The 14754-nt window shown below is 42.2% G+C and overlaps 1 protein-coding gene across 5 annotated transcripts in view; it reads right to left on the bottom strand.

Moving 5' to 3' along the window:
* The window catches only part of sema3fa (sema domain, immunoglobulin domain (Ig), short basic domain, secreted, (semaphorin) 3Fa), a 55072-nt gene extending 42933 nt beyond the window's left edge, over positions 1–12139 (bottom strand). For 2 of the 5 annotated variants that reach the window (XM_037780999.1, XM_037781015.1), the window contains exons 1-2: positions 11783–12136; positions 9771–9924 (exon numbers count right to left, since the gene is read on the bottom strand). In XM_037780999.1, coding sequence (XP_037636927.1) covers positions 9771–9882 — 112 coding nt within the window. In that variant the 5' untranslated portion in view covers positions 9883–9924; positions 11783–12136. Of the gene's footprint in view, positions 1–9770; positions 9925–11782 lie in introns of all 5 variants that reach the window. The other 3 variants (XM_037781007.1, XM_037781024.1, XM_037781032.1) reach the window with 2 other exon arrangements.
* Positions 12140–14754: the final 2615 nt, after the last annotated feature.

The following is a 14754-nucleotide window of genomic DNA, read 5'->3' as shown; positions in this document are numbered from 1 at the left end:
CATACACTGTTCACACACAGAGAGGATTGATAGACTATTAGTCTGAATCTCCCACACCTGAAACATTTCATGAGGTTGTGGGTGTTTGAGGTTGCCCAGCTTCTGCCTGAAAAATAACTTTGACCTTTAATTTATGAAAGGAAGCACTTTCTATAAAACTTTGCCAAACTGGCACGGAGCAGGCTGCAGTACTTTGATCGTATAAACACTCCGCAAAAAGAAATATTTCTACTTTGGCTCATTTTGTATTGTCGATGAATAGACGTGTGTTTCGGAACGCACTTTGGGCTTTAGTCCAAATATTCCCAGGTGCCAAAAACACTAAGACAATCTGTGTGACAATATGAAAGTGTGAATAAAGTCAGCACTTTTCATTGACTCTAGCATCGAACCTTGCGGTGCGAGGTTACTGCCGGGGCATTGGCACGGAGCTGAACAGTCACCAGCTGAGGTAAACCATCTCAACCGACACTCATACACCGCTAATGGGAAGCAGACACACAATTTGTCCCGAGTATGCCTTTGCGCACCCACACTCCTCTCCTCCTTCTCATTCTCAAATCCCTCCATCTATCCACCGCGCTGGGGCTGAGACAGCAAACCTGACACTGATGCCCTGTAGTCCATTAGCGCTCTCAGAGAGCCCCGTCTCAGTCTGCACTATTGCTCCCTTCACATTTCCCTCCACTCACCCTATCTCCCTGACAGTCCTCACTTTGACTCTTGCACTGCTTATCTCTGTCTCTGTCTCCTTCCCTTCCTCCTCTCCTCCTGGAGGATGTCTGAGCTGGAACGAGGCGAGCTCGTCGAGTTCAACATGTCATCCTCTGTCCATAGGGAGGAGAACAAGTCTGTAGTCACTCATGTACAATCCAGATAACATTAATGTGACGAGGCTGCCGAAAATCCCCTTAGACACAGATAACTCTCCTCCAGCCTGTCAAATGTAACGTCAGACACACCTGTTATCACAGATAGGACCGCCAAACTGTTGTCTTTTCCTACAGTGTGAGCTCTCCACCTCCAACAGTTACTCCCTGTCCTGCAGAGCTGCAATAATGATTATCCATTGGTTAGTCTAGAAAATTGTAACCTTGGATACCTGGGTTACCTTGTTTTGTCTGATCATTTCAATGAATGTGCATTGCATATATAAGGGGTACAACAAATGATTATTTCCATTATCAATTAATCTATTAAGTACTTTCATGATTTATCATTTGATTTATAATATGTCAGAAAATAGTAAAAACTTTCCAGAGCCCAGGGTGAGATCTTCAAACTGCTTGTTTTTGTCTGACCAACCATCCAAAACCCCAAAGCATCAAAGTTACGATGCAATACAACTGAGAAACATGTCATATCCTTATATTTAAGAAGCTGAAAACAGCAAATGAGTTGCGTTATTGCTCCTAAGTAGATCAAATGATTAATCGGTTATTGAAATTGTTGTCTGTTCACCTCAGTCATGTAAGTGGTACAAAGTCTGGAGAATCTGAATCACTGGACCGAAGCTTTGTTTAAACATGTTTCACTGTGCATACAAAAAGCTTTGACAGAAAATTAAAATCGTTGCCAATTCATTTTCTTTTATTGGAAGAATCAGTTGGAGGATTTGTTGAATACAACTTTAAATGATTTGTTAGTTAAAGGAATATCGGTTGCAGGTATTACTTGCACTTTACTGTCTTTGTATTGTACTTTTCTGTTCTTTATTGTGTACAATGTAGCACTGAAGGAACACAATTTCATTCCCTACTTTTTACGTTGAACCACAGAGTATAATCATCTAAGCCAACACAAAAGAAGATTTGCAAGTTGATCTGATTTCCTCATGTTAAAGTAACACTGGTTGCAAACACGCACACACACACACACACACACACACACACACACACACACGCCGTATATGTAGTTATATAGGACAGAGTGTGTGTCCCATAGTTTTCCCACCCCAAGTGTTCCCAATGGCCACCATATGAAGGAGGTCAATGGCACTGCAGTAACATGATCCCAACACTGACAGACAAATGATAATGAATGATAGCTGTCTGAGTAAACAAGTAGAGAGGTGCCCTTGACCCGCTGTCTCCTTAATTTCAGTACAGGCTGCAACACCCCCACCCCCAGAGGACTCCCACACCTCGGCCGCACATCTGGAGAGCAACCTTCACTTATTCGCTCCCTAAACTCTCCAACCCTCCCCGACACCTTCACAAGACCACGCCGCAGCAGCCTTATGAAAGTCTATGGTTTTAGCAAATTTATTTTGTCGTTCGTCTTAACTATAACTCCTTGAAGCCTCCGCGCTGCTCCACTTCAGGGTTTCCTGAGAGCAGACGAGACAGCCGACATCAGGGGAAATAAGCACGGTGCTGTGATTACATCCCGCCTCTCCTCTGTGGAGAGAGAATCATTTGAACCCGATTTCGGTTTGTGAGGAGTGACAGGTAGACGCTGCTATGGCAACCAGACCAAAGCGGTGTCACATATATAGCTCTTTACAGAAGCTCTGTGAGCACACACACACATACACACACAAACAATGCAGACACAACCATATGGACTTGACATGATGAATATTAAAAGACTCTTCCCCATTCCTCTCTGTCACTTTGAATCTTTAGAGAACCACCTCTTTTAAAAGCCACTACTCGCTCTCTAACTCCGTCTCTCTAACCGCAACAACCGCCGTCCTCTTTAACCCTCCTGCTCTTCTTCTGCAGGTGCTGAGGTTGATCACAGCCAGGCATAATAATCTGCCACTAATAATGATTAAAATCACACCTCAGACATTATGTAAAGTGCTCAGACAGAATACAATTACAAAGACTACACTAACCACTTTAATATGCACAAGCCAATCAAGTTCCTCAAACATGAGAAAGAAATGACATCGGCCTGATGTACCACTGTGGCTTGTGCCTATTTTTATCCTGTCTGCCACATTTCGATCTAAAACATTGGCTGCAGCAGGAAACCAAGAGACACAAACACACACCAGGATGTCTATCACACACTCACCTACACACACACACACACACACACACACACACACACACACACACACTTTCATCATAGTGTCTTTCACCCCCCGCTGAGTGTTGCCCCCCTTTACACATCAGACAGAGGAAGAATGGCTATTTATCGAGTCTGCCAAAGCATCCCCTACGTGCAGTAAATTATCATTTACATATGACAAAATACAATTAACACACAATGTTTTTAAAGTCCTGATCTTTTTTTTGCATCATTAGGTGACTGTGGTTAGTTGAAGCACTTCCGAGGCTTGGATGGGAATCAAACTCTTCATCAACAGTGCAAAGGATGAGAAAGTGCATTTGAAAATCTCTGGTTCTTTGATGCAAAGTCAATGGAACAACTCTGCATACACGATAAGGAGATAAGTCCAGTGTTTCTGTTAGAAACATACAATCACAGAGCTTAAAATTCTGTTGTGTGCAACAGAAAGCGAAAGCTAAAGATTGATGGTTCATAGAAACCTGATGAAACATGCAGTAGTTTAGATCAGGTTAGTTTCGCATTTCTGCCTCAATGTCAGATGTAATCAGCAACTACGGTAAAGTGTTTTATTCTCTGTAGCGATGCTGACTGATGCTCATGGGTACTGTGGTATTTAGAGCCATTTGTTGTATCAAACCAATGACAGATTTCTCAGAAACAAAGTTGAAACAAGATAAACTGACAGTCATATGATAAACCTTTAGCATTGGTACATTATCCAGACTTCTGTGCTTCCAAGTGGAGGAACATTGAGGGTGTTATGGGCTTCTACCTCTTCGTTGTATATCATGTACTTTGTTGGTCACCTGAGTTGTGACAGAATAAAACTTCCCAGGAAGCACATGCAGATAAAATCAAATATAAAATCATCAAGACACAAGTTTTAGTACATCTTCAGTCTCACTGCAAGATAAGGGGGAGAGAGTTTAGGTTAAACATGTGAATGTATAGTAGTTAAAGAGTTGCTCGCACCAACAGTAACCTCATGTCGTCTGTTGGCAGCTCCCTAATATAACATTACATTTACGTCATTGTCTACACCACACTCTTTGTGACTCAAAAGGTTTCTCTCTATGTCTCTACTAGTCCTGAACAAAACTTCTACACTGCCGTCAAACTACCTCAATCATTAAAAATGCACACGAGATGCTGCACTTCCACTGTGCATGTTTGTTTGAATCTTCTTCAACGCATCTCACCGAGGACGACGAGCTCATTGTGAGGAGGCTGGATGAGTGGATCTGCTCCTCCCCCCGTACAAATAATTAAATCTATGATTAAAATGCCTAATAGCTAAAGACTGGAATAATAAATAGCAGAGTGATTTCATTTGGATATTGTGCATTTGTATCACCGCAGGGGGAGATCCCAGCATTAATAAGTGCTTAGGCATGGGCTCTGCCAGAAGAAATATTCAAATCGCAGAAAACTGTTTTCAATCTGGAGCTTTTCACTGGGAGCGATGATTTGTGTTTCTCTCTGTGACACCTCAGAGACATTTATTGAGTGAAAATGACTAAACAATGGCAACACAATGAACGGAGACACATTATTTCCTTTCAAGCCTGCGATCTAAGTTAGCGCTCTGCACGTTTGCTGAGCTGGTATGCAAAAACCTTTCTGTGCAAATAACCACCCACTCCTCCCTTATACATGCCCCTGCTCCCTCACCGCTGTGCCTTCCTCTCAAGGAAAGTTGGGGCACTTTAGAGACCGCCTTGTCCCCTTTCACCTTATGAGTGTACTAAACCAGCTGCTGTAGGCGGCGTACTGGATGCTCTCCTCCCTCACCTCACACTGCCAGCCTCTTATCAACAAGCAAATAGAGAGGGTGTGTGAGTGTAGAGTAAAGGCAGAGGAGGAGGACGACGACGAGGCAGAGGAGGAGGAGAGGGAGATAAAAAGAGAAAGAAACAGACAGGAAGGACACTATATTTAGCAATGGAGCTGTCGCCTTCTGTTTCTCTCTCCTGAATAATCATAGTTTGACAGCATGCATCCTGCAGAGCAGAGGTTGCTGGGATGCACTACACCCTCCTCCCCTCCTCCCCTCCTCCATCAGCAGCATCTCTGGAGAGAAAGTAGCAAAGTATTGTAATAATTGCTGCGGGCTTGCGTGCCACAGCCGCCACACATTACTCTGTGGAAACATTTTGCAGTGGCCCTGACATCCTCTAATGGAGATAATAGAGGGAGGAGGGAGGGAGGCAGCTTTGGGCTGCTTTGCCAACAGGTACAATGTTGCATGCGTGATGCATACCAAGAGAGAAAACTGCAACCAAGTACTGTATGTACGAATGAGCAGCAACGTGATCAAAAAGCATTCTACCGTCCATAATTTCTAAGAATTTGAAAGGAGAGGGACAGTAAAAGGCTGTGACAAACCCTCATGTGCTGATGATGATTATCTGCTGGGAAAGAAGTAAACAAGCACAGCTGGTAGGTAGTGGGGCACGGAGGATGTGAATTAGATAACGCTGCATGTGAGTGGTTCAAATGGTGCACAGTGGACTCTCACCAGTGCAAAAAGCTTATTTGCTTTTGTGGGAAAAACTAGCACACCAGTGTTGCTGCTGGTTGCTGCTTGTTTTCTCAAAAATAAACACATCACTCATTGATTACTTTTAAGGAAATGTTGCTCTTGCACATCATTTATTTCCTAAAGCTTTAAACTTTTCTTTGCTTAACATTGTTTGTTTTTATCGTCTCTTCTTAAAATCAATCTACAAACAATCTGCCTCTGTTTCCTCCATGTCTGGGCATGTTAACCACATTTATACCACTCATAAATGTTCATCAGGCAAAGCAATAAGATTAGCACCTGACACTGTAGATGATTATTATTATCATTGCGTATTATTACCAATAAATTAACGATTATATTGTGGCAGGGATGTTTCGCTGTACAATGCGTGTCTCATTATGTTAAACATCTCACTGTAATGTGGTCTGATAATAGTATGGCTAATTAATGACAATACCTTTACAGCAGGAGGGTTTCTGGGTTATGAGAACAAGCGATCTCCCTGATGATTAGCCGATCACATACAGCCTGGTTCACCTTAAGATGGCTTATGGGGATTTATTATGCTTTTTTTTTCTCTTTTTGCGTCTGTTGCATTGTTGCATGTGAGCACCTTGTCTGTCAGGTTTGTCTGGACTTCACTGGCCGGACTAAAGATCCATCCAGGGTAGAGTCCGGGGGTCATGTGCTAGCAGACAGGTTAGCTGTAGAGAAGCTTTCAGCAGCTCATTGATTGCAGCGAGGCTTGGCTGAGGCACTTTGCTCTGTCTCCAGTGTCACAATTATATATACTGTATAAGAAGCGAAGAGGCTGGGTGAGGTGCAAGGAGATAAACTTTGCTTTGGTATCGTTCTTACAATCTGGAAAAAGGTGTAATATCTCGGTGCATGACAAGGATGATTATGATTGAAATCTCTTTGAGCAGAGAAGTCAAAAGGACACCAACAGTACAGGACCACCTACTGTACATAAAGGAACGTCACACTGATATAACTTGAGGAAGACAAAGGGCTTTTCTCATGTCCTATATATACACATATAGAACATAATCTGTGGAAGACGAGGTCTATTGTTGTAGAGAACAAGTTCAAACTCAGTAGCAGCTCTTAATTATTCAAAGAGGAAAGAGGTGGAGAGGACATTTCTGATCTTAACCCTGAAAACTGTCAGGAGAGAGATGAGCCGATAGTGAAGTCTTTGTTCCGGCGTGACAATCATAGACGCATTACGCGGGACACAAAGACTGTTGGGGGGAAAAGTGCAGAGGCTGGGGGTAACCTTAAGATTGTCCCTGAGAATTACAGGACCGCCTGGCTTTGTCTGGCTTTCTTCCCAGAGCTAACCTTGCACCCAGGTGTTCCACCGAGGGCTGAAGAGGCCGAAGAAAAACAAAGTTAAACACTTTCGAATGGGCCCGGGGATTAGCGTAACAAGCTATTACTTGTTAATGTGGTGCCATTCTCCCACAGTTTGAGGGCAGTTAACCTCGGGTGTGACTGGCTTCTGTTTAAAGGGTCACAACCTCGCGGAGCCCTGCACACTAAAATAGCACGTGATTATAGACCTTGTTTAAAAGTAAATATAGGAGCTCTCGGCAGCTGATCTAAGCCAGCCTCGTCCAGTCTTTTATGAGAGAGAAGAATACACCTACCTACATAACGTGACCTTTTGTTTATGTTATATCATCCAATAACTATTATTTGAAAAAGACATTTTCATAACTTCAACTACACTTTTCAATCAACGAGAAAAAAGTTACAGTGCAGAATATAGCATGCTGTTAAATTGTACTTTTTTTGGAAAGCACACAATGTTTAGTTTGAGAGATGCATTGCAGCCTGGTGTTTTGTAACTGTGTGTGTGCATACGAGCACTTCTTTTGAAGTCTGGGTTGATGATCTATACCTTCAAGCTCTGAATGGACATTCCTTTGGTCTCGGTTTGCTCCCTCGGCCCTTATCACTGTTAATAACTCAGCTTGCACAAACACACTCAGTAGCTACTTTAGACTAAATTATCAGCTTAGGTTGCTTACGGTTGTTTACTTTGTAAGCCGTAGTTTTCAGTAATCTGGTGATGAAAAAATACTGACTGGGTTGTTGTTGTTGTTTTTTTTATTAGGGGATCCCGCAGACATGGAGTTTAAATGTCAAACAAGAATGAACCGACTACAAGTGCATAAAATGCACTAGTATATTAAATTTCATTTATTGAATAAAAGGTGAAATGATAAAACAATTAATATGAATAAAAATACGTACAAAAACTAAAACATAATTACTAGTTCAAGTAATAAAATCGGAGCCATATCCCAAAGTGCAGGATTTTCTTTAGCAATTAGACTTAACCTGTTATGTCACTGTGATGTTGCATGTGATCTGATCTGGTGAAGCTTTTATGCATGGGAATCCTTTAGCTTTCAGTTATGCAGTTCCATGAAAACTGTACAAACAGCACAAAACAGACACAGCTGAAAGGTATAGAGATAAATAAATGGCAGTGTATGTAGAGTCAAACTGAAATGCAGTACTGATAACGTCTACTATATATGCCGTACAAGATATTATTGTTTTTCTTTAGAGCAATGTGTGTGTATCTACTGTATGTATATAACCTCTTGTCTGTTGCTTCTATAGAGGGCAAATAATTGAAAAGCAAACACAAAGTGTTGTATATTTGTGTCAAAGTTTTGGATTTCAGCCAAAAGCAGCAACTTCTCTACCAGCTTTGTAAAATGCAAATAATCAGTAGGATGTGATACTGTGTCATAACCTTTATGGATAAACATGTGGGGCTGGGTCACAGACAGAAGCAAATTCAACAACACAGTGATTCTATTAGCTGCTACAGTTGGCAGCCGACATTTGTAGCTCGTCTCTGTGTTTTATCATCAAAATTGAAACGCTTATAAAAAAATTTGCTTGGATTATTTTATCAGAAAGCACAGATCTGTATGGCAGCACTAGACAGCTATCATGACCAAACCTAAAGCCAATTATTTGGTTAAGTACACCGGCACATCAAAAATTAATAAAAGCACATTACGGAGCTATTCCCAGCAGCACCGTGCAAAACCAATACAATTAGGGGATGCACAGCTTTAGGGTGCATTTCTAGTCTCCAGCTATCTGAAGTTGCTCCGCGAGGCATAAAGTAACCTCCAAAACTAATTAAAAACAAAAAGGAACTCAATTAAAAGAAGTAGAAAATAAATTAACTCTTTTCTACCAAGTAAATGTGAGACCAGCGGAGGGTGAAATCCAACTCGATTACAGACGGAGAGAAGGAGATGGGATGGTGAGAGAGAAAAACAAACAGGTAAGCAAAATGTCTGAACTAGAGTAAGAAACTGGAAAATTCACAAAGCCCTTCACTTTAAAGTTTCAATCAGCTTAAGGAAATATCACAACATGAAGAAATAAATGAAAACAAAGAAGTTATTTCTGCTATTCCAGGGCAGATTAGATAGAAACACTGGACATTATCGTAAACGTCATGCAAATACAGAATTTTCCACAACTCTACTAATTTTTCATGTGTGATTTCACTGCCATGATTTGCAGAGAAACCTCCAGTTCCCATTCAGTATTCCCAACTCTTCCTCATGACAGATGCTTATTAAAGTCTCCTTCAGAGACACCATAAAACCTCGAGAGCTTTACATGGACACGATGGCCACGCCAGCGCTGGAATGACAAAGCACCGGAGACTGCACACCGCTGAGACCTATTTTAACAGGACAGTTCAACACACACAGGGTCTCATGTGGCACTGGCAAACATTCATAACATGCTGGATGTGCGCCCTGAGTGTGTGCCCAGCCAAGTGTTAAATCTGACTTGATTTCAGAAGGGAGCCGAGGTCGCACAAAGGCCTGTTTGGAGGAACTAATGGCAGCCAGGCGATTAAATGAAGACATATTCTCTTGGTCCTGAATAGTCGGGACATCAGCAGCACATCTCCTCATCCCTCTCATCATCACGCCTCTCTCACACCGACACACAATCAAACTCTCTGTCAGGCAGTGAGGGAATACATGCCAGGCTTGCCAAGCCATGAATTCAAAGAGTGCCAATAGTTTACCCATAACAAGACCAAGAAATAAAAGACTGATGACAGAAGCGACCATTACGCCGGTGATCACATCTACATGTCTGTAGAGAAACACAAGAGCTAAACAAAGTGGGTCACAGACAACAGCAAGTATTGTGAGTGACTTACCTTTGAAGGACAGGAAGATCCTGGGAGCAGAGAGGGGCTCGTTGATGGCGGGCAGCACCCCGGACGATAAGGCCAGCAGGGCCGCTAGCCAGCACAGTTTGTCCCACAACATTGTCCCTCTGTTTGTTAACAGAGGAGAAGGAGAGTCCAGGAGCTGAGGGACAGAGAGGGACGAGCGTCACACAATAAGCCTGAACCTCCACCTCACAAACCACCTGCAGCAACAGTTCTTGGCCACTGAGCTACATCGTGCAGTCTTAGTACAGCTTTTGGATACTGAAGTCAACATCACGCAGGGACTCAGACACAAAGCTAAAAACTGGATCTGTTATGTAGCCCTATATATCTGCAGTGTTTTGCCTAATGGTTGAATATCTAATGGGGGAGTATAAATAAGAGCTGCAACTAACAATTATTTTCATTGTCGATTAATTTGTTGATTATTTTCCCGATTAATTGATTAGTTGTTTGGTCTATAAAATGTCAGAAAATGGTAAAAAAAAGAACGATCAGTGTTTCCCAAAGCCCAAGATGACATCCTCAAATGTCTTGTTTTGTCCACAACTCAAAGATATTCAGTTTACTCTCGCAGAGGAGTAAAGAAACCAGAAAATATTCACATTTAAGAAGCTGGAATCAGAAAATGTAGACCTTTTTTTTCTTAAACAATTACTCAAACCGATTATCAAAACAGTTGGCGATTAATTAAATAGTTGACAACTAATCGATTAATTGATTGAAATGTTGCAAGTAAATGGTTAAAATCTTGACCAGGTAATTCTATTATAGGGTGTGCAATAATAATAATAGGTATAGACCCAGTAACTTAACCTGAACCATGAAACCTGAGGGTTGTATAGGAGTCTGGAAAGAAACTCTGCTGGTTCAGCATTGATTTTCCATCATTGCTACTGGATTTTTATGATGAATCTCTCATTGCAATGATGTGCCTCTCCTCACTGCCCACAGTTTCTTCTTGCCTGTGGTGTCTGCTGCTGGAGGGCAACAGTGGGATTGGACTAAGTCTCCTTCTGGAGAGACCAGAAGGAGCCACCGCTGCTGCCTGCACCTTTCCACTCTCTTTTCATACATATGGACACAAAACGTGTTCCTGAAAGCCGCTAGTCAAGAAATATTATCACTATTACACATCCAAGAGCTGAATTTCACCAAGAGCGCATCAACATATCAGCCACAAAGGGAGCTGAAGTTAATAATATCCACATATAAAAAGACGCTCCAAGTTATCAGCCTGCATGTGATGTGGCACACACACAAAAAAAAGCTTAGTACAATGAATTAACTGTGGAGACAATAAAGCATTTTAGAGAGGGTGTTTTGCTGTAATTCTCCATGCATGGCACTGATCTCCAGCTCGTAAACGTGGATCTGAGTCTGAGGTCAAACTGTCAGTCAGGGTTTAAGATCAAGTTCCACATTGAGCCCTGAAGGCACAACTCCAAAGCAGACCGATAACCAAAATAAAGCGTGACTGAGCTTTTGACTTATGAGGACATGAACATGAACCACGTGTCATTTTATAAGAGGGTTTTAGATTGAGGAAAAAGTAGTTGTACACATTCAATTACTGTGAATATCAGATTGTGAGGATACAGCATCACATGCAGATAAAACTTTCAGTGTCCACCAAACACACACTGCTCTTTGCTCTTGCAGGATTTTAAATGTGTATTTGAGAGGATTGCTCATTTAATATTTAATATGTCCCATACGCAAAAAAGAGAAAAACACACCAAAGCAATAACTATAGGCAAACTGAAGTCTGTTGCTTAAAATAAACTCTTCCAAATATTCAGGACATAAATATTTGACAGAACTTTAAAGACATATTTTAAATACTGAGCCCTATAATCTTGCACACATGCATCATTCCTTTCCCTTCTACTCCACCAATGTGCCTTCCTTCTGATTTATGAGCACATCTGTCTCAATACAAATCATCTATCTGACATGTCACGTATGCATCAAAGCACTTGCATGATATGACCTACCTTTCTAGTTGTGCAGTCCAGTGAATCTTATTGTGATAAAGCGGGTCAACATTTAAAAGCATCCAGTCCAGATCCTTTGAGCTCCTCTGTCCTCTGCACGCAGGAGTCTCAGTGTATCCGCCGCAGATCCTGCACGATTATCCCCCAGAGCAACAAACAAAAGCTTGGATTGAAATTAACTTGACGCAGCCGCTTTAACTTGAAGTGATCTCTAAATCGCATCAACAGATTTCTGTACTTTCCACTGAAGGAGGTTAGAAACAAAGAGGAGTTGTTCCTGGAGAAGAGGCGCGTCTACCGTGCGGAGCGGCGCTCTACAGTGTAGTGGAGGAAGGAGGCTGGCGCTCTGCAGGTGGATCCACTGAGGATCCACTGAGGTCTCCGGCACTGAGTGGACACACCCATGAGGGAGGAACCTACCTTAGCATCCCTAAACTCTGTAACGCCCCAAAATATAGCACGAAACTAAGTCTGATCTGCATCTTCTTCCACTCCAGAGAGGCTAAATTCACTTAAAATGATGAAGGACAAACTATACTATGGGATAAAGGGCAGCTGGAGGAGATGTCATGTTCCCTTCAACATTAGGGGGAGATGTCCAAAATGCTCTACTTCAATCAAAACATATGTTTCCCTTAAAAAAGATAACATTAAATCTCGTTTTAAAGGGACTGTTTGTAAGAATCAGAAATGCTTGTTAACAGCGACACCTGTGGCCGTGAAGTCAACAAAAGTCAGCGTCGGGCTAGCGCTTGTGCTCGCTCTACATAGACATGAACGAGCATCGCTCAAAACAGTGAGGCGACACACGTCAGCTAAAACCACAATATCACTCTATATTTCAGCTGCTTGGCAGTAATGTTAGCTGACCAGACGAAGGTCTCTCCATGAATCAATGCTGATCCTAGTGTTGGCTTTTCCTGCTTCAGCCTCCGGGGCTGAAGCAGGAAAAGCGGGTCGATGCCGGGGCTGAAGCAGGAAGAGAAACGTCATCGTCTCCGACCGGGTGCCAGTGTCTCCCTCCGACACCTTGTCGGAGACGATAACGTTTCTCTCTTTGGAGCCCCGTCACTTCACAAGACACGGGAAACCTCTGTTGGTCTGGAGGAGCTGCAGCATTTATTTCTGCACAAACGTCCACTGTACATTCACTAGATATTCTCAGAGCTAAACTAACTCTTCTGCAGTGTGGAGTGAGCGCGCGTTCACGTCTAGAGGTGGAGCGAGACAGCGAGAACACTCGCGGTGTGTTAGTGAAGGCAAGCAAGCAGAGGAGCAGAGACTCCGGCCACACGCGACTGCACATATGCGAGCGGGCATGGGATCCCGACCCAGTAGATTTATACGTGTAAAAAGTTACAAACAGTCCCTTTAATAAAGATTTAGACATTTAGATTTTAAATCTCATTTTAATGGCTTTAAAGGAGCTCTATACCAGTGGTTCCCGACCTGTGGTTCGGGTCCCACTTAGGGGGGCACCAAAGATCACAGAGGTATGTTCCAGGATTTGCCTGCTCTGAAGTTGTCAAAATTAGATTTGCACACGTATAGACCGCGACACACCAAGCCGACGACGGTCGGCCGTTGGACAGTTTGGAGCCGTATAGGTGAGCGTCTGTCGGCCTAGATTTTGCGATGTGTCACGCATCGTCGGCTCTAGTCTGCCTGTGTCTGAGGTTTTTCTGCCGATTCAGCACGTCGAAATGGTGGCGTTAACTGTCGGTGAGATAAATCACTCTGATTGGCTGTTCAGCTTAAATGAATCAGTGCAGGACATGAGAAATGAGGAAAGCAAGAAAACCAGTAAAGTCAGGAGGGCACACACAGAAGGCTCTTCTCATTTTTCATCTTCATCTCATCTGATCATTCCGATACACGGATATCTTTACAGCGACATGATCATCTGGAATGAAGCTAAGTGGTGAGTGAGAGTGGTGCGAAAATGTTCGGCAAATGCTGCTTTGTTTCATGTACGTATCATAACGACGGCTTGTATATCCGCCGTCCTCGGTCTTCCGATTTCCTTTTTTGAATGACGAATACAGACTACTGCCGCCTGGTGGTGTGGAGAGTTTTTTCATCTCACACAGGTGCAGAACGTACATGGTACTGTAACTGGCCGTCGGCTGTAGTCTTTGCGGTGTGTTCAAGTGCAACTTGTCGCCGCTAGTTCTTTGATCTCGGTTTAGTGTATCTGGGCCATATAACTAAAATCATGATAACACACTGGATAACTTATACAAAAGTCTGTATATAAAACTATTAAAAAATATATATATGTTGTGTTACTCATAGGCCACATTCTGTTTAAACAGAGTATTTGTGCACAGTTGCAGACGAAGATCAGGCTCCAGTAATATTATTAGTATCATACGAATTGTAGAATTAGATTCCAGTGGTGGCTGCGTAGGATTGTTTCTGACCCATGCAATCCAAATATTTCCAATAAGTCCAGAGCGTTGTAAAGTCCAAAAGTCAACATGTATTGAAAAAAAGAAAGATGTAATCATTTCCAAATTTCACACTATGTTTTTATCTAACGACATATTTTGCTTCAATCCATATTTGTTGGAGTTTAGCCTTTCAAAAACAACATATTCATTTTCATCATGTTGAGAGCCGTGCAGAGGCGATAGAAATGGTCACAATCTTTAATAGCATTTGGCAATAGATATTTGTGCATACGTCCTCAGTGTCTTAGTATTTCCCGCTGACGAGTAATTATCATATCACATCTCCCATATATTCAGACTTGGAATTTGGGTTTTAATTTTTTCTTATAAAGTGTGGCAACAGTTGCTTTTAGGCTACTTCTGCTTCTGTTGAAATGAAATACTAAAACGAAACCTAAAGCCTTTAGTTGGATAGAATTATGCAGTTTGTTTTCATTGCCATTACCATTTATCTTTGTCACCAGACATATTAAGATCAAGATTAAGATAAAGATAGATTAAGATAAAACAAGCAAAGGC

Source organism: Sebastes umbrosus, chromosome 1 (genome assembly GCF_015220745.1).
Source record: "Sebastes umbrosus isolate fSebUmb1 chromosome 1, fSebUmb1.pri, whole genome shotgun sequence".
Taxonomy (NCBI): Eukaryota; Metazoa; Chordata; class Actinopteri; order Perciformes; family Sebastidae; genus Sebastes; species Sebastes umbrosus.
Note: the sequence above shows the minus strand (reverse complement) of the source record. Positions and strands in the feature narration are given on the sequence as shown.